Source organism: Elgaria multicarinata, chromosome 2 (assembly GCF_023053635.1).
Source record: "Elgaria multicarinata webbii isolate HBS135686 ecotype San Diego chromosome 2, rElgMul1.1.pri, whole genome shotgun sequence".
NCBI lineage: Eukaryota > Metazoa > Chordata > Lepidosauria > Squamata > Anguidae > Elgaria > Elgaria multicarinata.
In genome coordinates this window covers 117,848,711-117,871,371 of record NC_086172.1, presented here as the reverse complement: position 1 = coordinate 117,871,371, position 22,661 = coordinate 117,848,711, and the positions used below count along the sequence as shown (strand labels likewise).

The window sequence follows — 22,661 nt, the reverse complement described above, 5'->3', positions numbered from 1 at the left end:
GATCACAGAAGAAATGGAGTAGCCTTCATAATTAATAATAAAGTGGCTAAAGCAGTGCTTGGATACAATCCAAAAAATGATAGAATGATCTCAATTCAAATTCAGGGTAAGCCATTTAACATCACAGTGATCCAAATATATGCCCCAATCACAGATGCTGAAGAAGCAGATGTAGATCAGTTCTATGAGGATCTGCAGCACCTACTGGATAATACACCAAAAAGAGATGTTATTTTCATTACAGGAGACTGGAACGCTAAGGTGGGCAGTCAAATGACATCTGGAATTACAGGTAAGCATGGTCTAGGAGAACAAAAGGAAGTGGGACATAGGCTGATAGAATTCTGCCAGGACAACTCACTGTGCATAACAAACACTCTCTTCCAACAACCAAAAAGACGGCTTTATACATGGACTTCACCAGATGGCCGACACCGAAATCAGATTGACTACATCCTTTTCAGCCAAAGGTGGCGGACATCTATACAGATGGTAAAAACAAGACCTGGAGCTGACTGTAGTTCAGATCACGAACTTCTTATTGCACAATTTAGAATCAAACTAAAGAGAATAGGGAAGACCCACAGATCAGTTAGATATGAGCTCACTAATATTCCTAATGAATATGCAGTGGAAGTGAAGAATAGATTTAAGGGACTAGATTTAGTAGATAGGGTCCCGGAAGAACTATGGACAGAAGTTCGCAACATTGTCCAAGAGGTGGCAATGTCCAAAACGTCCCAAAGAAAAAGAAAACCAAGAAGGCAAGATGGCTGTCTGCTGAGACACTGGAAGTAGCCCAAGAAAGAAGGAAAGCAAAAGGCAACAGTGATAGGGGGAGATATGCCCAATTAAATGCAAAATTCCAGAGGTTAGCCAGAAGAGATAAGGAATTATTTTTAAACAAGCAATGTGCGGAAGTGGAAGAAGACAATAGAATAGGAAGGACAAGAGACTTCTTCCAGAAAATTAGAAACATTGGAGGTAAATTCCAGGCAAAAATGGGTATGATCAAAAACAAAGATGGCAAGGACCTAACAGAAACAGAAGAGATCAAGAAAAGGTGGCAAGAATATACGGAAGATCTGCATAGGAAGGATAATAATATCGGGGATAGCTCAGACGGTGTGGTCAGTGAGTTAGAGCCAGACATCCTGAAGAGTGAGGTTGAATGGGCCTTAAGAAGCATTGCTAATAACAAGGCAGCAGGAGACGACGGTATCCCAGCTGAACTGTTTAAAATATTGCAAGGTGATGCATGCCATATGCCAGCAAATTTGGAAAACACAAGAATAGCCATCAGACTGGAAAAAAATCAATTTATATCCCCATACCAAAAAAGGGAAACACTAAAGAATGTTCAAACTATCGGACAGTGGCACTTATTTCACATGCCAGCAAGGTAACGCTCAAGATCCTGCAAGGTAGACTCCAGCAATTCATGGAGCGAGAATTGCCAGATGTACAAGCTGTGTTTAGAAAAGGCAGAGGCACTAGAGACCAAATTGCCAATATCCGCTGGATAATGGAGAAAGCCAGGGAGTTCCAGAAAAACATCTATTTCTGTTTTATCGACTATTCTAAAGCCTTTAACTGTGTGGATCATAACAAACTGTGGCAAGTTCTTGGTGGTATGGGGATACCAAGTCATCTTGTCTGCCTCCTGAGGAATCTGTATAACGAACAAGTAGCAACGGTAAGAACAGACCACGGAACAACAGACTGGTTTAAGATTGGGAAAGGAGTACGGCAGGGTTGTATACTCTCACCTTACCTATTCAACTTGTATGCAGAACACATCATGCGATGTGCTGGGCTTTATGAATCGAAGGCTGGAGTTAAAATCGCAGGAAGAAACATTAATAATCTCAGACATGCAGATGACACCACTTTGATGGCTGAAAGCGAGGAGGAGCTGAGGAGCCTTATGACGAAGGTGAAAGAAGAAAGTGCAAAAGCTGGGTTGCAGTTAAACCTCAAAAAAACCAAGATTATGGCAACCAGCTTGATTGATAACTGGCAAATAGAGGGAGAAAATGTGGAGGCAGTGACAGACTTTGTATTTCTGGGCGCAAAGATTACTGCAGACGCTGACTGCAGCCAGGAAATCAGAAGACGTTTACTTCTTGGGAGGAGAGCAATGACAAATCTCGATAAAATAGTTAAGAGCAGAGACACCACACTGACAGCAAAGGTCTGCATAGTTAAAGCAATGGTATTCCCCGTAGTAACCTATGGCTGCGAGAGCTGGACCATAAGGAAAGCTGAGCGAAGGAAGATAGATGCTTTTGAACTGTGGTGTTGGAGGAAAATTCTGAGAGTGCCTTGGACTGCAAGAAGATCAAACCAGTCCATACTCCAGGAAATAAAGCCAGACTGCTCACTTTAGGGAATGGTATTAAAGGCAAAACTGAAGTACTTTGGCCACATAATGAGAAGACAGGATACCCTGGAGAAGAGGCTGATGCTAGGGAAAGTGGAAGGCAAAAGGAAGAGGGGTCGACCAAGGGCAAGATGGATGGATGATATTCTGGAGGTGACAGACTTGACCTTGGGGGAGCTAGGGGTGGCAACGGCCGACAGAAAGCTCTGACGTGGGCTGGTCCATGAAGTCACAAAGAGTCGGAAACGACTGAACGAATAAACAACAACAAAAATGGTACAGCATTTGGTCCATGCATTTTAGTAGCATAAAGCCTTCCATGTTGTGAATTTATACACCACAATGCAGAGATCAGTCCTGGTATCAAATGTCTTTTTCACATGTACAATGCTGGTTTTCCCTTCAGGTGAAAGCCACTCATGTTTAATGGAATGTTGCTCCAGAGAGTTCTCTGGCCTTTGGGGAATGATGCAAGGGCTACTAACAGGGAGAAAATTCTGAAAGGCTTGCACATGACCCTTTAGATGCTGGCTAAATCAATTTAACTGATCACCTCCACTGCCTTTGTTTAGATAGAGCAAAGCTTAACAAAATACAACTTTTGATATTCAACATTTATACAGCAAGCATTCTATTTAATTTGTACATTTACAGAAGTTCAAAGTTTATTGTACTAGCCAAAGGCCTGGTGTCAACAAAACAGAACTTATTTCCTTGGACAGCCACATGGATACCAGATTGACTTTCACATTTGTTAATGAACATTCGTCATGACAGATACCTAGCTGTGCCTCCTTCGCCATCTGTGTCTCATGGATAATGTTCCTCAGGATCTGCTCTTCCTGAATCAGCTTGTGCTTTTCTAAGATCTCCTGTTGCCTCAAGTAATGGTCATGCTGCTTTTGATACTCCTTCAATTCATTTAATGTGCGCTGAAGTGATCTTGAAAAATGCAAATGCCAAAGACCAATAAATTCAAGTTGCTTTACATCACTTTTCCCTGAAGAATTACTTTAGTACTAATTCCGAGATTTCGTGTTTGTGTGTGTGTTGTTATTTCTTACAGTATTTCAGCAAGATGCAGTTACAACATGCTGTCCGCCCCATAGTTCTTTAATGTTACTATGTTCTTTAATTTCTATGATTTTTAATTATTTTATACCTTAGTTTAAGCCACTTCAGAAAGGACATAAACAACAAATGAATGTAAACAAGGAAGGTTTCCGTGAGCAGAGCGGGGGCGGATTTTCAGGGATCCTCCCTGAAGCGCTCTATACCTCTCCCTACAAATCTGGTCCAGAAGGTTAGGAGGTCCTTTGGAACAGATTTGGTGGGGCTTCTGGGAGGAGGGGAAATAGCTGCAAATTGTGCCTCTCCCAATCCCACTGACAAAAACCATCCTCCAGTGGAGAGACAATAATTGGGCTTTGACCCAACGGAATGTATTAATTACCCCCCCCCCTTTTTTAAGATGCTAAATAATTCACCTGTGTTGAGCCTCCAATTTCTGCTCAAGCTTTTGCTGACATAGGACAGCGTGTTTCCTTTTAATTGCTTGCTCAAACCCCGGTTTGGCCTGTAAAGCATGATCATAACATAGTACTGAGTGGTTGTATTCCCCAAGCATCTGGAAAAAAAGATTGAGAAAAAGAAGGCTTGTTAGTAGCACTTATGTTAGGTTAAATATCACTTTTGAACTTCTTCATATTGATTAATGGTTTCATCAGGTGATCGCTCTGGAAGTAGAACTATGTCTAATATGTTTATTATGTTTAAAGCTACCTTAGAAGAGCTTTGCACCACCCCGCCCCCCACCCAATTCAGATAAATACTGTTATCTGTCATCTTAGAAATAATTTCTAAGCCAAAACAGCTGAATCCAAATCATTCTGGTCCAGATGATGCATCTGTCCCACTGCTGGATTTGTAACCAGTGCAGTACAACCATTTCAGATTACTGAAAAACAAGATCTTAATTACTGCATATATGTTTCCTAAAGTATAATAGCTGGTGAAGACGTCACTGTAATCCAGAGCTGCATGGACCACGATGGCTGCATCAGCAGAGAAGTGTGCTCTGTGTAACACATTTGCCAGGTTTATCAGAGCCACGTCTTTATTGTGCCTGAAAGAGAGAAGAAACAAAACAGTCAGTTAGAGGTTATCATAAGTTTGTTCTAAGTTAGCTGGTAAACCCTGAGCCTCAGATGTTATCTCTAGCATTTAGTTAAGGAAGGTGATAGAGTTGGGAAGTTACCAGCCTGAGTCCATGCAAAAATGCATTTCACATACTGCTAGGAACAGCAAGGCTTGGTGAGCTATTGGTCTGACTCCATATCAAGTGGCTCTTTATGTCCAAAACTGAACACATCTTATGCTTTGCTGATAATATCTAGCAATAGATAATGGGCAGATGGAATGAAAGAGAAGAAATACTCTGGTTAAAACTGTTGTGTATTGTTTTTTTTTTTAAAAAAGGCCAACAATCCACCTGAAATTTCCACTGGGTTCGATAGCTTCTTCCTTATTCAGACGTAAAACTAAGTTTTGAGAGCTTAAAGCATCAGCTAGGTATGAATTTTAGCCATAATTTCAACAACGTTCACCAATAAATAATAATATTGTGAAGTCACAGGGAACATTCCAAAGCTAGCATAAATGATACCTACACACTTTTGTATAAGCATTGCAATACACACAGTTACACATAATTTGCATTCACTGTAATTTGGTCCAAATTAGCCAACAGCACATACCAAACAATATACATCTAAAGTGGATAATACAGATTGGAGTCAAGAGATGGCTGAGCCTACAGATAATGCCAACGAAGTATGAGAATTTAACTCGAATACATAGCAGCATTTGCCTATTGAACCTAAGTAAGATGCAACTACCTATCTTGTTTGACTTAAATCTTCAGTGATACAATACAGTATAACATGCTGCTAGTAAAGCTATTTATGTTATTTCATAGGCAGGGTTTGGATGAGGAAAAAAAGCTACAGTGGCTCCTTTTCCCTGCCCTGCACATGCCATTCATGTGTCTGCCATTTCCAATTATCCTTGCCACTGCACAGGTTGCCATGTCTGAACTCAGTGAGGTGCACGGCAGGGGTGGCTTCCAAACCATTCTGCAACAAATGGCTTGTTGTAGGGGTTACCTGATAGTTTAGAAGCCAGCCTTGCTGTGTACCTAATCGGATGACATGGTAACAGTGCCATGGCGAGGGCAATTAGGGAAATGGATGGTGCATGAACAGCACATACGGGGCTGGGAAAATAAGCCATGGTGGTTTCATTTCCAATACTGATCATCCGAACCCAGTCATAGAGAAGGCCTCACCTTGTAGAAAAATGGAGAGCCCGCATGGCACATTCAACCACCTGATATGGTTCATTCTTTATTCGCCAATAGAAGGAAGCCATATTATATAATACCCAAGAAGAAGAATTCTGTAAAGATTAAAAAGCACATTGCAAAATCAAATGCTGAATGACCTTATAGCTAGACACTGTCAAAATCAGATTTTGAACACACTCCCACTTTTTGGTTTTGATAATAAAATGGCAACTATGATGACCAGTACTGTGAAATCAAATCTCAGATTCCAACAAAAATGAGCTCACTACACACATCCTATTAGCATATCTCTAAACTATTGGGATGTTTTTACTAGTAGACAGCCAGCACTGAAGTTACAATATCAAGTTCCTGTACATTTGTGCTGTATAATACCTTCTAGAACATGCCGATTTTGGGAACACCATCAAGGTGATCACTGTAGTCATACCTTCATGAGACCTTCATAAATGCGATGGCCTATCTCATCTATGCTTCTTCCTAACCGTCGTGATAAGTAAGTCAATATAGGATCTTCTTTAGGTAACAAGGGTGCAGAAAGGTTAATTCTTTCTTGAATACCCTAGATGGAGGGAAGGAAAAGAGTCTGTGACTGGACACAGGCAATGGGGTTCTCTAGTACCAAGGTGGACTGACATGAGTCTTGTATGGCAAGTGCTTCCTCCCCCCTCTTCCCCTGGTTAGGCTGACCTTCTTTAAAAAACTAGAACTCCTGTGGCCCATTACTGTGGTTTAAATTTACAGAGCAACTGCGTATATTCAGGATACCTTTACAGCTAAGACTTAGCTAACCTATGTGAATCCAGAGTATATACTTTTGCTTAAAAAAAATAAGCAGTACCTTGCTGCATAGGATCAAGGCCCATCTAGTCCTCCATTCCTTATAAGAATCCCAGCAATCAGCAGGCATTAAAAATGGGCCAGCAGAAACTGGCAAGTACACCATGTTCAACTTTTGCCACTGTCCCGCCCCGCCGACTCTAGCACATACTACTCAAAGGTCTCAAAAGCAACAAATAAACATTAGATACCATTTTATAAAATGCAGTTATATTGTGTTTACAGTGCAATACACAGAAGTAGCCCCACTGAGTACAAAAGAATATTACTCCCACGTAAGTGTGTACATGACTGGAGCCTTAAAGTTGACAAAATTCTGGATATGTAATAGCTTACATTTGCAGAAATGATGTCTGTGGCTTTCTTTTGAAAATTTATATATCCAAGGTATGTTTCTTAAGCATATTAAAGTATGATTCTCAAGGAGGCCCTACACAATTTTATAAAAAAAACAGGCAGAAAAGCATACAAAAGAGAATATAAAACAAACTAAAAATATACAGCATAAAAAGCAGGTATTAAAACTTAGTACTATATGCAGGATCTGGAGTGGGAGCATTTTCCATTGACTCTTTCAAAGGAAGAGAGTTATGGTAAAGTGAACTACTGATATTGTTTAATATGCACTAGTTACTATAGGCACACAAGTGAAATGGTTTCTGCCTACAAGGCTTAAACGTACAGCTTCATATTCATTACTTTTTCTCAGCAGTTATAACACAGCTAAGGGAATCAACAGGACTAAAAAACTATGGGAACAATTGTCAAAATATCACAGCAACACTACATCCAAAACATTTCCATCTGAAAGGTGATTACATATCTCTATAAATGAAGCCAATTAAACTATGTTAGAGAACTGTTGTTATTGATATAGGCTTGTGTCTACAACCAATGCTGCATATTAGTTGTACACCAGGAGGACTATTCAATACTGTGTATCAGGTGCAACTACAGCTCCCTTGATTTAATTTTCCTGAACGTTTCTGGGCCATTTCCAAAATGGTAAGCAGATCATGTGGTACAAAGCCCATGAGGCTGCTTTAAGAAGTATTGCAGTTTTGCTACAAATTCCAAATAACAGATTCTATACTTAAAGTAAATATAGAAAAAGTAGTGCTGAGTTCCTAAAGGTATTTGGTCATCTCAGCAAGAGAGGTAGATCAAAGCCTAAGTGGCAGAAGATTACACAACTGAATACTTACCCGTAGGTGCTGAAATGCATGAATGCTATATGGAAGATCTAGAATTTTTGTACATTCTGGCTGTTCTAGCTCTGGAGGTAAAGGAGACTTTATGTCTACATAGTCTTCAGGACTAAAACCAAAAAGCAATGCAAGTATTAGAAAATTTATTTGCAATGAAGGAAGATCAAAAATACTAACAGCTAGAACTAAGGCATATTTGAATGCTGATAAATATTCCCTGCTTTATTTAAGTCTACTAACACTACATACTCTTTTTTATGCATCAGACTGCATTAATAGCATTTTGTACAGTTTGAGGTGTTTCTCCAATACCAACAAAGTGTAACCACAATCCATCTGTTATATGAACCCATCTCCTTTGGGTTCCTGGTGACTGCTCTGAGCTACTACAATCAACATTGCATGAGCAAACGTTCATATGATTTTCCTGTCCTCTCATCCCCAAGATATGCTTCATACAATCCCTCCAATCCTCCAGAGCAGATTTGGTGTGTGTGTGTGTGTAGGGCATGGGGAGGGAGAAACCTGCTCCTCTGGCAGATGCAATTCCATCAGTGGATGGAAACAATATAGGGTGGAAACTATATATAGGGTGGAAACCACCCAATATTTATACAATCATCTGGAAAGATCTTCCTGGCTGCTGGGAAGGCCAAAACCCTTGTTCTATAAGCCTCAGATGTTAGAAATGGTAAGTGCTTAAACATATTTAATGTGTTTACTGAGCCTTTCAACAAAGTCCAATCATAACATAACATGTTATTGTCATTCAAGCTCAAAGCCTCAAGATTCCAACATAAGACCAAAGGCCTTTAAGTTAGGGAAGATGTAACAGATTCTGTACTTTGTTCTAATACTTAAGTGACACATGTTCTATGTTCAAAAAATTCTCATTGTAATCATTTCACTATTAACAAAACATACAAACCCTCCATTCCCCAAATCGGCTTCAATTTAAAGGTTATCCAGTAATCCAGAAAGCTTCATTATTGCCCAAGTAATCTTCCCACTACTCAACATTGTAAATTGCTGTACAATTAGTCATCTCACTACCTGATATCTTTGCTCTCCAAGGTGATGTACGTGCCATCATAGAGATCCAAGTCCCCTAAGGGCACCTTTGCTTTAATGCAATCTGGATCTTCTTTATTATGTCTTTGTTCCAGTCCTGTGTCTCTGTCTTCATTCTCCTCTATATGGATTTTTTGAGCAACTAATTGTTTCTACAAGATGCACAAAGAAGACATTGTTGAAAATACAAAAATTAATAACAAATATTCATCTACCCACATTGCCATGAAAATCCCACGCGTCTAGAACTGTATACCCTTGGAATTGTGTTTATATGTCTTGTTCTCATGAACAATTGGGCAATGGGGGCATGGCATATGTCTCTAAATCCTTATCCAGTATGAAATAGTAAATCAATTAATCACAATTAATATAGAATTTTATGACTGGAATCCTGTGTGAGCAGAAGGCACTTCTAGAATGTGGCCATGCTATTTCTTCCAATTCCCCTCTTCTGCTTCAACTCCCTGCACTACATCCTAAACTACTACAAGGGCCTCCTGTGTCAGATCACAAATTGCAGTTCCATTCAGTTTCAAATAAGGTGATGGGGGCTGTTCAAGAAAAATAAGCCTAAAGCCCTTTGGACTCATCATGGTTCACTGGATCCCAGCAAAGATGTACAGCTCCTATAGCAAAATACAGACTTTTTTTTAAAGCTGTATCTATATAAACCAAAAGTGCACAGTTTAGTGGCCCAAGGGCTGCACTGGATGTCTGCTGGGGTGCCAGGGGCTGCACACATTTGCACACAGGGGCATGCACGTGCACAGGGCAGAAAGGAATGCTTTTCTTTGTTAGTTCTAGTGCAGCTCCCTCGTCTCTGATCTCTCAGGAGAGATCGGAAATAAGGGAAAGACTTCCCTTCTTAGTGCTAACAAATGAAATCTGGGAAAGGTCCCGATGGCTTACACTGGAGTTGGCCCTGGGTTGTACACAGCTGATATTATTAGGAACACATTATTAGCACTTAGGCTTTCAGAATAGATGCTTTTAATTCTCCAAATGCACATGCTTGACAAGGAAAACTAGTGTTTCATGATTCTCACTGTCTACAAAGCAAGTTTTCAAACAAGAGCAATTCATTATACCAGCCTCACCTCCAGCTCTTTGAGGTAATTAACAGTTGTTTCCTGTCTCATTAGTATTACTAAATCATGAGGATGTTTCAAGTTCATTGGTGAGTCGACCTGGAAGACAGTTAAAATAGCCACTGTTATAATTCTTCCAAAAAACAACAACCTGATATAAAAAATCTGGCTTGCTCAGTTATGTTGTAGCAAGCCCAGAAAGAGCACTGCACCCAATCCCCCATACCACTTGTGAGCTGGTTTTGGACCACTGATCCTTGTTAATTTCAGCCACAGTTCCCAGTCCAAAATAGGGAAAGTGGTTCCATGTGAATTTACTAACCTAGATTTTAACCATATTGTGAACATGGCTTAAGTTGCTGGTTAACATAAGAAAAGATATGCTGAATCAAACCAAAGGCTTATCTAGTCCAGAAATCTGTTCACACAGTGGGTAAGCAGATGCCTGGGAAAGCTCAAAAGCAGGATATGTATGCAACAGCAGTAACTGGTCATGTTCCCCAGCAACTGGTATTAAGAAGCATACTGCCTCTAATATAAAGGTAGTATTTTTTATTTTATGTTATTTCTATACAATCCAAAAGTCAGAGTTCTTTGGGCAGTTCACAAAATTTACAAAACATAATATGAATATAAAAACTTTTAATATACAAAATGTAAAAACAAATTTAAATATATATATTCATCATGACTATGTGAAGATTCACAACTGTAGATCTTTAGGCAGCATCCAGGGAAGAGGGGAGGATATATTATGATCAATTTTTCCACTAAAAGCAGTGCCAAACATAAAATGATCCTTGAAAACTATTAAATAAGCTCTCGTGAAACAATGGAAGAGAGCTGCAACTCATAAATAAAGCCCCACTGACGAAGCGTCTCAGCCCCATTGACAAAACATCAGCAAACAGGCGAGTTAAGCAACTGGACAAGTTTAGCAGCTGGGTGAAGAAACCTGACCAGTAAACGCTTCCCTCCATACTCACAGTAAGTTAACTGTAAATAATAAAAAAGAAAAGATGTAAATAAACTACTCACCTTCTCCCAGTGATGAATTTGTTATAATCTAAACCAGTGGTTCCCAAACTTTTTCAGGTAACCGCCCCCTTGGTTCCACAAACTCATGCCTAGTGCCCCCTACCCTACCCTACACTATAAAAATCATTATTCATAATAGTGGTTTTCAACAACCCACTAAGGAAGATAATAACAATAAAATTCAAAACAGTAACAATTAATTGAATATTTATTCAAAATCCAATTACATTTTTTGTTTATTCAATTAAACATAATTGATGAACTTGATCCAGTGATATCATCTTTTCAAAGTCTGATAGTCATTTAGCAAGTATATTAGATATCACATTTAGTAACTAGAGTAGATTTGATTTGATTTATTGCATTTATATACCGCCCCATAGCCGAAGCTCTCTGGGCGGTAGAGTACCTCACTATTCTGTAAAATTCTTAATGTGATGAAGTGATACCAGTTTCCCAATGTCTGGTTTAAAGTCACTTAACATGAGTCTTAAATCACCACGTTTAGTAATCTGTTTTGCAGCCAGCGGGGCACACCAAGCAGGGTATGTCTCTTCATTAGTGTTTTGGTGCTTTTGAAACATTTCAATTCACCGTTAAAAGGTCTCTTCTTAAATGGTATTAGTACATGTGTGGACTCTTCCCCTATATGGCTTGGAACCAAACTACCTTCTCCCATAAAAAATGTCCCTGGGTTTTAAGACCTTCTGGAGAGGCGCTTCTCGGAAAAGATCACCTCGAGCGCCCCCTGCCGCCCCTTTGCCTCTTAGCACCCCCCTGCTGCCCCCTTGCCTCTTAACGCCCCCCCCCCCCGATACAATCCCACCGCCCTCAAGGGGACAGTACCGCCCACTTTGGGAACCACTGATCTAAACCCAGTCAGTATGTCTCCATCTTTGCAACTACATTCACTGACTGGTACAGTATCTAATGAGAAGAAACCCAGAAACACAGGTCTATATAGAACTAAACTGAAACTGTATCAAGAATGAGCATTTTCTTCATATACTACAGAGTCTAATAACATGTTTGAGACTGAGCACAAACTGGAACATTCATAAATGTCTATCACTAAAAGAAGCATTAGTCGAATAATTCTAATAAGGAATGGAAGAAATAACTATGCTAGTAATCTTTACTCAGACAATTAAACAAAATCTCCCATAGTTTCAACTTCTCCAGAAATTTTTCATCTCTAGTCTTGTGTAAAAGTCTTCCTATTATGTAGTTTAAAAAAATCTTTTTTGGGGAATAAAGGCCATGTAGCAATATATCAATGCCTTGTCTTAAACATTTTAGTCATCATTCTAAAAGAAAATATTTCATTATCCAAAACTTTTCTATTTTTTGGAAAAACAAACAAAAGATTCTTGGACGGGTTTTTCAATTTCCCCCCGGGCCTTCACATTTCTAAGCATGCACAGGATCAGTTAAGACTATAAACACTTTCTTAGAAGCAAGTTATGTCAAAATTAAAAAATTACTAGGATTGGGGCAAACATCTCTGAGAAGCAGCAGCAATTAAAGTTCTAGCACAAAGCTGCAAAATTACTGTGGCCACTTAAGCAAGAAGACAAAGCTTGCACAATACAGACATCAGAGTTGACTACTAGTTTTTTGTCAACTCTAACAAATCACCAAAAATATTACATCTAGTAGACAATATTGGCTGTGGTCTGAATATTCCAAAACATTCAATTGTTGTACCTTAAGATTTTGCTATTAGAATATTTGCACAATCATGTTATATTGCAAAACGTATCTACCAGTCAATAATATTTAATGTGCTTTTAATGATACAAGAACCCTATAATGATTATATTTAACAGGCATACCCAAGCAAGAATAGCTGCCATAGGGTTTATAGACCTTAATAGTTCTATGGCGCAGATAATAGATCCTAAAATGCAAGTTTTATATATATGATCCCAACAAATTCCATTCTGTTCCACCTTTCATGTTTTCTAATCCAGATTTCTAAAAATTCAAAGCACACATATTATCCCCTGCCTATGTGTTCTTAATTTGTTTTGATGTGCTCAGCATTATGTGGAGCAGTGGCCTATTCCTTCCCAGAGAACTGACAATGTGAAGAATGATGACTAATCTCCACTGGTTTGAGTCTGTGTGCTTGACATGGCACCTGGCCTTAAACTGAATGAAGCTATGAAGCCATGACAAATAACATATGCAAGTAAGAAAAATAAAAATGTGCAACATAATCCAGGTCTCACTGCACAGTGGTAAAGGCAACAGTGCACTGACTTCTGCATATGAATGGTGCGGAAGAGGCAAGTTTATCATATTGCTGTAAAACATTGCAAGGAGGAATGAAGTGACTCTCTCCACTTAAGCACATGTCCCAAGAATCACAAACTGTAATCAGGAGAAAAGCAAAGAATGCTTCCCTGCTAAGTACAGCTGCCTATACCTCCAGACAAGAGCTGGTGGCTTTCTGGGCAAGAAAGCTCTGCTACACTCATTGAAGCTCAAATACTCCAGCAAGAGGCAGTAAATTGCAGAATTCCAAAGAAATGTGCTACACATGGCAATCACACCTTTTAAGGCATAATTACAAATATCTAGCTCTGAGATAAGAGCAACCTCAGGGCCAAACTAGACACAATGGAACTGTGACACTTGTTTACATATACTGCCGAAATCAGATCCCAGCAATGAGTTGGATTAAGGAGGAAATTGTCTAAAGGATAGATTTCTTTATTATTAGCACTTCTATACCGCCTTATTTACTAAAAACCCATCAAGACAGTGCACAATTTAAAACAGAAACCTAAAGCAAGAAAATACAAGAACATCGGGGCTGGTTGAAGAGTTGCTTCTGCAGCTTGACTTGTAATGTGAAGCCGCGGGAGCAATCCTTCCAGCCCTCCGTCTCACAAATGGGCTTCAGAATGTGAAGCTGAGGAAAAGTCTTTCTGCCCCAATAGCCACAAATAGGCTGCCAATACGAAGCCTATTTCTCGATATCAGGGCTGCGGGTGGGGTGGATAGATTGCTCCTGCAAGCGGCTTGACTTAAATTTAAAGCCATGGGAAAATTCCTTCAGCCCATTGCGGTGCCCTGCCCAGGGATAGCATGTGCACACCTAGCAAGCATGGCCATGCAATGGAGCAGGTGGAGCAGAACACGCCTCCATCTAGCTGCCAGGTACTGACGTCCTCGTGCTGATACATGAGCATGGAGACCTGCTGGGCAAAAGCGGCAGGGGCTTCTGCCGCTCTTGTCTCGCAACTCTGTAGGCACATGAAATAGTCCATGGAGCCCACCACATGACACAATAATCAATGGTTGTGCAAATAGTCAACACTGCACACCGTTGATTACTTGTGGTGGTTATTTTGGGTTATTAACCAACCGTGGCGTGGAAACGGCTTGCCAGATGACACAATAGTCAACCATTGACTATTTAAGCAATGCTTAATTATTGAATCAACCATTGACTATGGTGTTGTCCGAACCCAGTCATTAAACACTGGCCATGAAACTTTTTCACTTCTCAGATCACTTGAAAATTGTTGGAAGTTAGTTAGAATACAAACTTTTATTGCTCTACAAATCAGAGCATTTATGTAAAACGTTTTTAATAACTTTCTTGTTCCCCTTCAGAGCAAATTTCCTTGTTAAAATGCCATGTTATGAAAATAACAGGCCCTAGAACAGGGATAAGCAATACAAGGGCTCCTTGAACTAATAAATTAAGGAGAAATTTGCAGACTGTACCAGTGGTGTGTTATGAACAACACATGCTCTAAGTCAGGACCTCGTTATCATGCTCAGTAACCTAGTCAAAGTGGCCGTGATCTTCGTTATCTGCCCAATTCCCCTCCCTGACATTATAAACTATTCCACAGCCTTTTCATGGAACACCTGAATGGATCACACAATTTCAGAACCTCTGGATTAAAAGAAACCAAGCTCTTCATTGTGCTCTAACACATTGACTGAACAGTAGTGTTCTCTGGTGAGGCTCTTCTGAGGTTAATGTCTAAGAAGACATGCTTTTCTGTCAGATGCCAGGAACAATAGGGCATGATTTCAAACTCTACTAATTGCTAACCCTATATGCACATTTGAAAAAAGGCACAGTAATTCATGATATATCCTCTTTCTAATATATTGATGGGGAGCCTCAGGGCCACAGGTCTCCCTGTCTAGCCTGTGTAGGAGAGTGGCTCCTGACTCTAGCGCTGCTTCAAAAAGTGCCCCTCAAAGCCATGGCTCAATTGGCTTGGCTTCCTGCTCACTTTTTCCTGATTGGGGAAGGCAAGGTAAGTGGGGAGTGAAGCCAGCTCCAGACTCAGCTGGTGTCTTGAGATACTGGCTCAGGACTTCACCCATTTCTCACCTTGGACAAAGCCAGCTCTCAAGCTAAGCCTGCTATCTGATGTGCCGGCTCATGCCAGTTCCCAATTATGGGTGGAGTCTAGAGAAGCACTGTGTATCTTTGAGAATTTGGGAGAACCATACACAGCCTGAACTTGCTTCCTGCTTTCAGCAGTTTTCCCACTGCTGAAGAGTTTTAGGGCTTGTTCGTTTCAACAGCAGGAACTGATGTAGCCAAAACAGAAAGCAAAGTTCTGTCTGCACATGCAATGCTCTTTGGATGCACATGTCCCTACTTTTCAGGGAAATATGAGCAGAATGATGAGGGCCATGGGTGAGGGGCTTCTGAAACAATGGGACTTGTGTTGAACAGGGCTGCAGAAGAAAAAGGCAATTATCCAAAATTGGGTGAGGGGACCTTGCACCAGCGGGAACTTCACCTCGGGGGTGGTCACACAGGGGAAGAGAAAGATTGGTTATACGCAGTGCCTTTCTCTATTCCCCTAAGATTTCTAGTTCAGTGGTAAAGCACATGCTCCACATATGGGAACTCCCAGGTTCAAGCCCTGGCATGTTCAGGTAGGCTGGGAAAGATTCCTTCTTGAAACCGCAGAGAGCCACTATCACTCAGCGTAGTACTGAGCTGGATGGACCAACATAGATTCCTATGTCTTTATTGGATACAACCCTCTGTAAACACAATCCTATTTGAATCATAGAATAGTAGAGCTGGAAGGGGCCTACAAGGCCATCGAGCTATATATAAAAAAGTTTATAATATTCTGATGTTAAAAACAAACATTGCTTCAGAATCAAGATATCCAACCCTCCAGAAAGTTTACCTTGCCTGGTTTAGAGTTTGCCTGTCATTCCCTCTGTACAGATAGGTTTGAAAATAAACATTGGTGCAAAAAGCTGTGTAAAGTGAGACACACGCACAAACATAATTTAAAATCCAATATGGTTTAAATTAACTATATTTCCCACAGAAATAAAATGCATTCAACTATATTAATAAACACCAGTGCTTATGTATTTAAATTTCTGTCTTACTTCGACCCTCAAGTAATCAATAATCATGTGTTTTCCAAATTAGACAGAGAACTACATGGTAACTAGAGATGAATCTATTTCTTTATTGTATTCAAGGCTACAACCCTATGCACACTTTTTGGGAAAAATGTCTGAGTCATTTGCCAGTATTCTTCAAAACATTGCAGACATGCCCAATTAAATCACAATACTAGCTGAATATTAGGACAGTAATGCAAAACAGATGAGATTATGAAGTGCAACATGCAAAATTACAACTACAAAATGTAGCATAAAACCACCTGCAATTTCCAAATTGTCATAAACCAGCAAGCCTCACTAAGTTTCTGATTACGGTTTATAGGGCTAAAATTTGGATTACTGCAGGGCTGCAATTACAATATACCCAAGAGATTAAGGCTTCTGAACTCAGCCCAAGATAAAGAATATGGTTATGAACTTCTCCAACCCTCAGACAGTATATCCAATACAGAGGTTACACTAGAAGAGTAAGAAATACTAGAGCCAGTCACTTTCAAAATCTCTTATGGTGAAAAGCATTAGTTATTACAGTAAAGTTAATAAGTTTGCAGTACAAGAACAAGATTAACAGAACTGCTATATGAAGCACAACTGGTTAGCAAGTAAAAACTTATGACCAGAATGTAAATTCGGCTTATGACCTCCACATTAGCTATCGTGTTTAAGCACTACTAAAATTTTCAAATTTTAAAATATGTACTGATCTTTTTGTAGTCAAGGTATACACTATAAAGTACGAGGGAGAAAGTAAAAGTAAATGAATATAGCAAACAACAAATATGTGATTTAGAAGACTAGGGAACAGTAAGCCCTATAAAAAGAGACTATCATACATAACTACGAAACTTACTGATAAAAGAATACCTCTTACATCAAAATCAATCAGGTTAGGACAGAAAAACTGCACCCAATAAGTCAACATTAGATAAGCACTCCTATGTTGGCAGAAAATCTCCCAGGAGCTGACAAAGACTCAATGTATGAAAAAGGATAAACAAGCTGCCATGGCATTTTTGTGTGTGCTGCATTTCTGGTTTACTGTGCCTGCTGAGTAGATTTATATATGAATATCACTTCCAATACCTTGTCTAGACGTTGTTGTTTAGTGAACTGATGGATATTCCCATTTGTTGCAATGCAGAACAGGCAATCTTCTCTATTAATAAGTGAGCAATGGGTTTCACTCCAAGAACACTAAAACCCACAATTTAGTGCAGGAAGGGTAAAAATCTATTACATCAAAACAATTAAGATCAGACTATCATATTTATTTGATTTTTTTAAACTGTCAATACTACGTTTCTTAAAGAAAATGGTTAATGTTAAATAATCCAAATATCAGCATGTTAGCTCTAAAGTTAAATGCCTTCTACCAGATACATAGAGTTAAATTACTTTTCTATGTAAATGAAGAATCAATCTGATCATTTTGCAAATATGAAAATGTACAATCTACCTCCCAGAGACATCTCACGTCCACCATGAAAAATAACAGTTTTCTAGTTTGCCACGAAACAGTCATTTCACTTTATTATTACATTTCAGTGGATGGGGCTGGGCCTAGGCAGAATGAAGCAAAAAGGAGTAACACTGGGAAGACAACAACAGTGGCCAGTGCACACATTTCTATATTCTCAAACTTAACCTCATAAACTGTTATGGCTGCTGGTCAAAAGAAAAATCTCACATGGGAATATATTCCATCTATAGGTAAAAAAAAGGGAAGTGCGTAACACATATACAGTATGACAAATAGATGCAAGGCCTGGTTGGAAGAATGAAACCACACCAATATTTAGGAAATATATGAAGAAGTATCAACACTGAACTCGATTTAAATCCAACCAACCTATTGCAGTGCAATCATAAGAGAAAGTGGCCCAAAAGTAGTGATGTGTCAAATCCACAGCAAAGTGGGACTTTGCACTTTTCAGCCTCTGCCAATACTCTCCCATCCGTTACAAAAAAGTAGAAAGAAAGCAACCTTAACGAGGAGAGCAAAGGTAACTTTGACAGCACTGCCTACAAAATCAAACCAGTTAACAAGGGAATCAATGTGGATCTGAGAAATTACAGACCTCTCATCCTCTAACTGCTGTCCTAGGTAGAAAGCATTCTTGAACCTAGAATGGTTAACCACCATTAATGAATTAGCATGGCTTTTGCAAAGGGTTGCTTTACATTAGATACCACAGGCATCTGGTTGGCTACAGTGAGAACAAAATGCTGGGCCAGATAGGACTTACATTCTTTGAGTGCCAACAGACATATAAGACAGGAGAAATCCAGTAGACATTATAAGCTTGAGACTTCCAAATAGCTTTTGACAACGGCTCCTAAATATACAGCAGTCATGATTGTACTGTGAATTACTAACTAGTTAAAGAACAAACATCATAGGATAGGAATAAATTGAACATTTTCATAGTATATGTAAGCAAGCAGTTGAGGTCCCCAAGACTCTGTTCTGAGACAACCATTACTTAAGATTTCTAAATGGTGTGGTGCCGAAGTAAAGTAGCCTAGTTTGCAGATGAAATCCAATAAACTATGAAGAATATTTCTAAACTGGATAAAGAGGCAACAAAATGGCAAATGTAGGTGCAAAGTAGAATGTAGAGGATGGAGTATGTAAGCCACCTTGGGTTTCTTGCAAGAGGAAAAAGGCAGGATATAAATATAACAATATTTTAAAAAGTGATGCACGTTAGGATATTTTGCTCTACTACCTAGCAGAGAGAATGGAGGGGCTACAGTATGCAGCTCACTGAAAACCACATCAGGATGCAGCAGTTGTGGAGAAAAAGTGAGAACTCAGTATTGGGAATGATTAGGAAAGAGATTTAATACATTACAGACAAAAACACTCTAAGTGATTAGGTGCTGGAGCTTCCCAACAAGAAAGGACTACAATACTTAGTGCTTTTTGGTTTCGAAAAGGTGACTAATGTTGATGTTTATAAAATTATGTGGACAAAGGAGTCTTTTCTACCGTTCTAATACTAGAATTTAGAGCCACCCAATAAAATTGATTGATATTAGATTTGGGACAAATAAAAGGACACACTATTTCATGCAAGCCATGGTTAACTTAAGGAATTCAGATCCACATGGAGTGGTCCAGTGACAAAATAGTAATTTATATGGCTAAAAACAAAGAATAGACCAATTCAAAGACATCAACCTATCAACATCTACTCGCCATAACTAAACAGAACTTCCATGTTTAGAGGCAGTGTACCTCTGAAGACTAGAAACTGGCAGGCAACAGGGAAGGGCTGTTGACTTCATTTCTGGCTTGTGCACTTCCCAGTAAGGTCTTGCTGGCCAGCTTAACAGACGGGATGGCTTCTTGGTCCAATCCAGCAGAGCTCTTAGCGTTATAGAAATACCAACAGACAACAGAAATACAACTTTATTGATGCATCTGATGAAGTGTCCACAACAGCTTTTGCCCAGAATAAATGTGTTGGTCTTTAAAGTGCCACAAGACTCTTTGCAGCTTTATTGAGGATAGCAATAGAAATGCAGATCTCTGGATAGAACTACCGTAATGAAGGCATTGGAAGCGGGGAGCGTTTCTACCTGGAAATCTCACCTCAGCTGAAGGCACCAAGCAGGAAGGGCAGCATCCCTGACAGCTCCTCTAGGCATGGACTAAGTGCCCTACGGGAGGTGACGGGGCCGCATGTCAGGCAGCGGGAAGACGCCGAGAGGCTCTTTCCCTACGCAGAGAGGAAATGGTCGGGGGAGGCTGAAGACGGGGGAGAGCATTGCTACGGTGACGGTTTCTACAGCGACAAGAGACCCTCCCTCACCTGCTGCTGAATCTTGCCGTCCTCGGTGACCACCCAATGGGTGGTAGCGGCGCCAGGCTGAGGCGCCGATCCCAGCAGCAAGAAGAAGCCAAGCACCCAGCGCAGGGAGGCGCACGCCAGCCCTCGGCCACCCCACCCGGACACTCCTGCGGCTACCGCCATCTTCCTCAAGCCCGGTCTGCCCGCATCACCCGGAAGCGGAACCGCTTAAATCGCCATTTTGGAGAAGAAAACATCTGCACAAGGCCAGAAAAGATATAGAGATAGGAAACGTTGAGAGTCACATATGGCCTTAAGTTTTGGAAGGAATGAAAAGCCCCATTGGATCTGCTAGGGGAGCGCAGTGGCGTCTCAGTAGTCAACTCTATGGCGAAGACTCCATATGCCTTACGTTGGAAGTTAAGAGGGGGAAACCATCTCCCTTTGGGACCGGAAGTAATGATAAGGTGTGCCCGTCTCTCTTTTGTATCTCTATATGAGCAGACAACATCGGAGGAGGCGAGGCGCTGGGTCAAAGCGATAGGACATCTCGCGCGTCTGGAAAAAGAATGTGGCAAAAGGGGGCGTTGGCTGAAAGGGAGGGCGGGGCCGCTGGGAGAGAAGGCGCGGGCCTCTTCCCGCTTACTCATACTCTTCGCCCCGCCCTCCCACGTGCAGCTAGCAGGCAGCAGCCAATCCCAGGCTTCCATCTGCTCTCACCTGGGGGCGGGGGCGGCCCGCGCTCGTTTAGTTCTGCGCAGCAAGAGAACGCCTGCTTAGCTCTTTTGGGCGCCACTGTCCTTCTGCTCAAAGAACTGGTGCAGGTTTTTGAAAGCAGCGTCTGTGTATATCAGGAGCAGCCATTGCATTTTCACTCCGATTTAATCTTTGAGGAGCAACACACTCGCCTACTTCTAACCTACTGACAACTCAGAGTATGGGTTGAATAGAGGTTGTCTTTGAATCTTGGGTTGTTTCTTGTGAACCTTGCACTATGGTTTAACTATGGGTTGTTGACTGCAAACAATGCATGAAGAGAACCCATTGTTTATTGTTGGTCTGTGAATTCTGGGTCGTTCATGGTTTGTTAATGTGGCTGGGTTTACAGAACACAACCTGCCATGATTCAGTCAGAACTCTTGGTTCAGTGGCAACCCACACTCAGGGGGTTAGTTCAGCATTACATGAACTAAGTCATATTTAAACCATACTGCAGGATTTTCACGTAACCACCTGTACTCTGGATTGCCATTATGTGCAAACCAGGTTCTATCCCAATTCTGTTTACTTATTCAACAGTAAAGTAATATTTCCCCCTTTGTACTTATCACCCCTCCACCCTGAATCTTTGCATTATTATGGTCGGCACAACTCTTAATTAAACCCTGTCTGACCAATCAAAGTTTTCATGGAGTTCCCCGCTCTCCCACTTAAAATCAGACAAACATTGGTTCATTAAATCCTACAGAAAGGAATTGTATTTTTGAAGTGGTAAGTTATGTAATAACACCATTGTACTTGCAATGTATGAATTAGGCTTTTGGTCAGAAGGAATTAATTACCTTTCCCATATGCCTCAATAAGTTGTATATCATTATATAGTACTATTAGCATACATAGCAATTACATGGGCAAACAGACAGGCCCCTGTTCTCAAGGAACTTCAAAGCTAAAGCAGACAATGTGGAAAACATGTAAAGAGGGATGAATGTCCAATATACTTACATATATGTAAGAAGTTGGAATGAGTGTAACATGAAGACAGCACACTTAGAATGGCACGCTCATGTAATATTTATCACAGAAAAGATGGATTCGAGAATAATCATTTTGTTGGTTATTTAGGAACTTTTAAACTAGAATTTAGTCATATTCCAGGCCAGAATTTTAAAGAAGTTACTGCAATTGCGTTACTGCAAATACAGCGTTCTCCTTTGGATACATGGAATTGCCAGAGTAGCCATAGCTGTAAAACATGGTATGTAGCCAGACAATAAAATGTTATGATTTTCAATAGCTTAGGTAACAGACAGCATACAAAAGGCCTCAGGTTCAATCACTGGCATCTTAAGGTAGCCCTGGGAAAGACTTCTGTCTGAAAATCTGAAGAGCTATTGCCAGTCAGAGTAGAGTAGTGGTCTTCAACTGGGCCAAACCCAAGACCCACCTAGGACTACCAACTTGCAACCCACTTTCACAATTGCAACAGCTTTGCCATAAACCATCTGGACTGATCTTGCGACCCACTTTTGGGTCGCAACCCACTGGTTGAAGTCCACTGGTGTAGAGTCTATACTAGAGACAACGTTGAGCTAGATGAACCAATGATCTGATTCCGTATAAGGCAGTGTCTTAGGATATTGATTCTCATATATTACCAAATTCTCCCAAAATGAAAGGTAATCTTAGGTTCTCCAAGCAAATCTAGTTCCAGCATGACAGTGAGCTGAT

The 22,661-nt window shown here is 40.4% G+C and overlaps 1 protein-coding gene across 1 annotated transcript in view; it reads right to left on the bottom strand.

The window, feature by feature from the left end:
- Positions 1-20,450, bottom strand: part of TTC17 (tetratricopeptide repeat domain 17) — a 78,559-nt gene extending 58,109 nt beyond the window's left edge. Inside the window, 9 exon segments of the mRNA XM_063117436.1 lie at positions 3,165-3,325; positions 3,871-4,010; positions 4,364-4,508; positions 5,730-5,839; positions 6,178-6,309; positions 7,793-7,904; positions 8,849-9,018; positions 9,967-10,056; positions 20,232-20,450. Coding sequence (XP_062973506.1) covers positions 3,165-3,325; positions 3,871-4,010; positions 4,364-4,508; positions 5,730-5,839; positions 6,178-6,309; positions 7,793-7,904; positions 8,849-9,018; positions 9,967-10,056; positions 20,232-20,450 — 1,279 coding nt within the window.
- Positions 20,451-22,661: the final 2,211 nt, after the last annotated feature.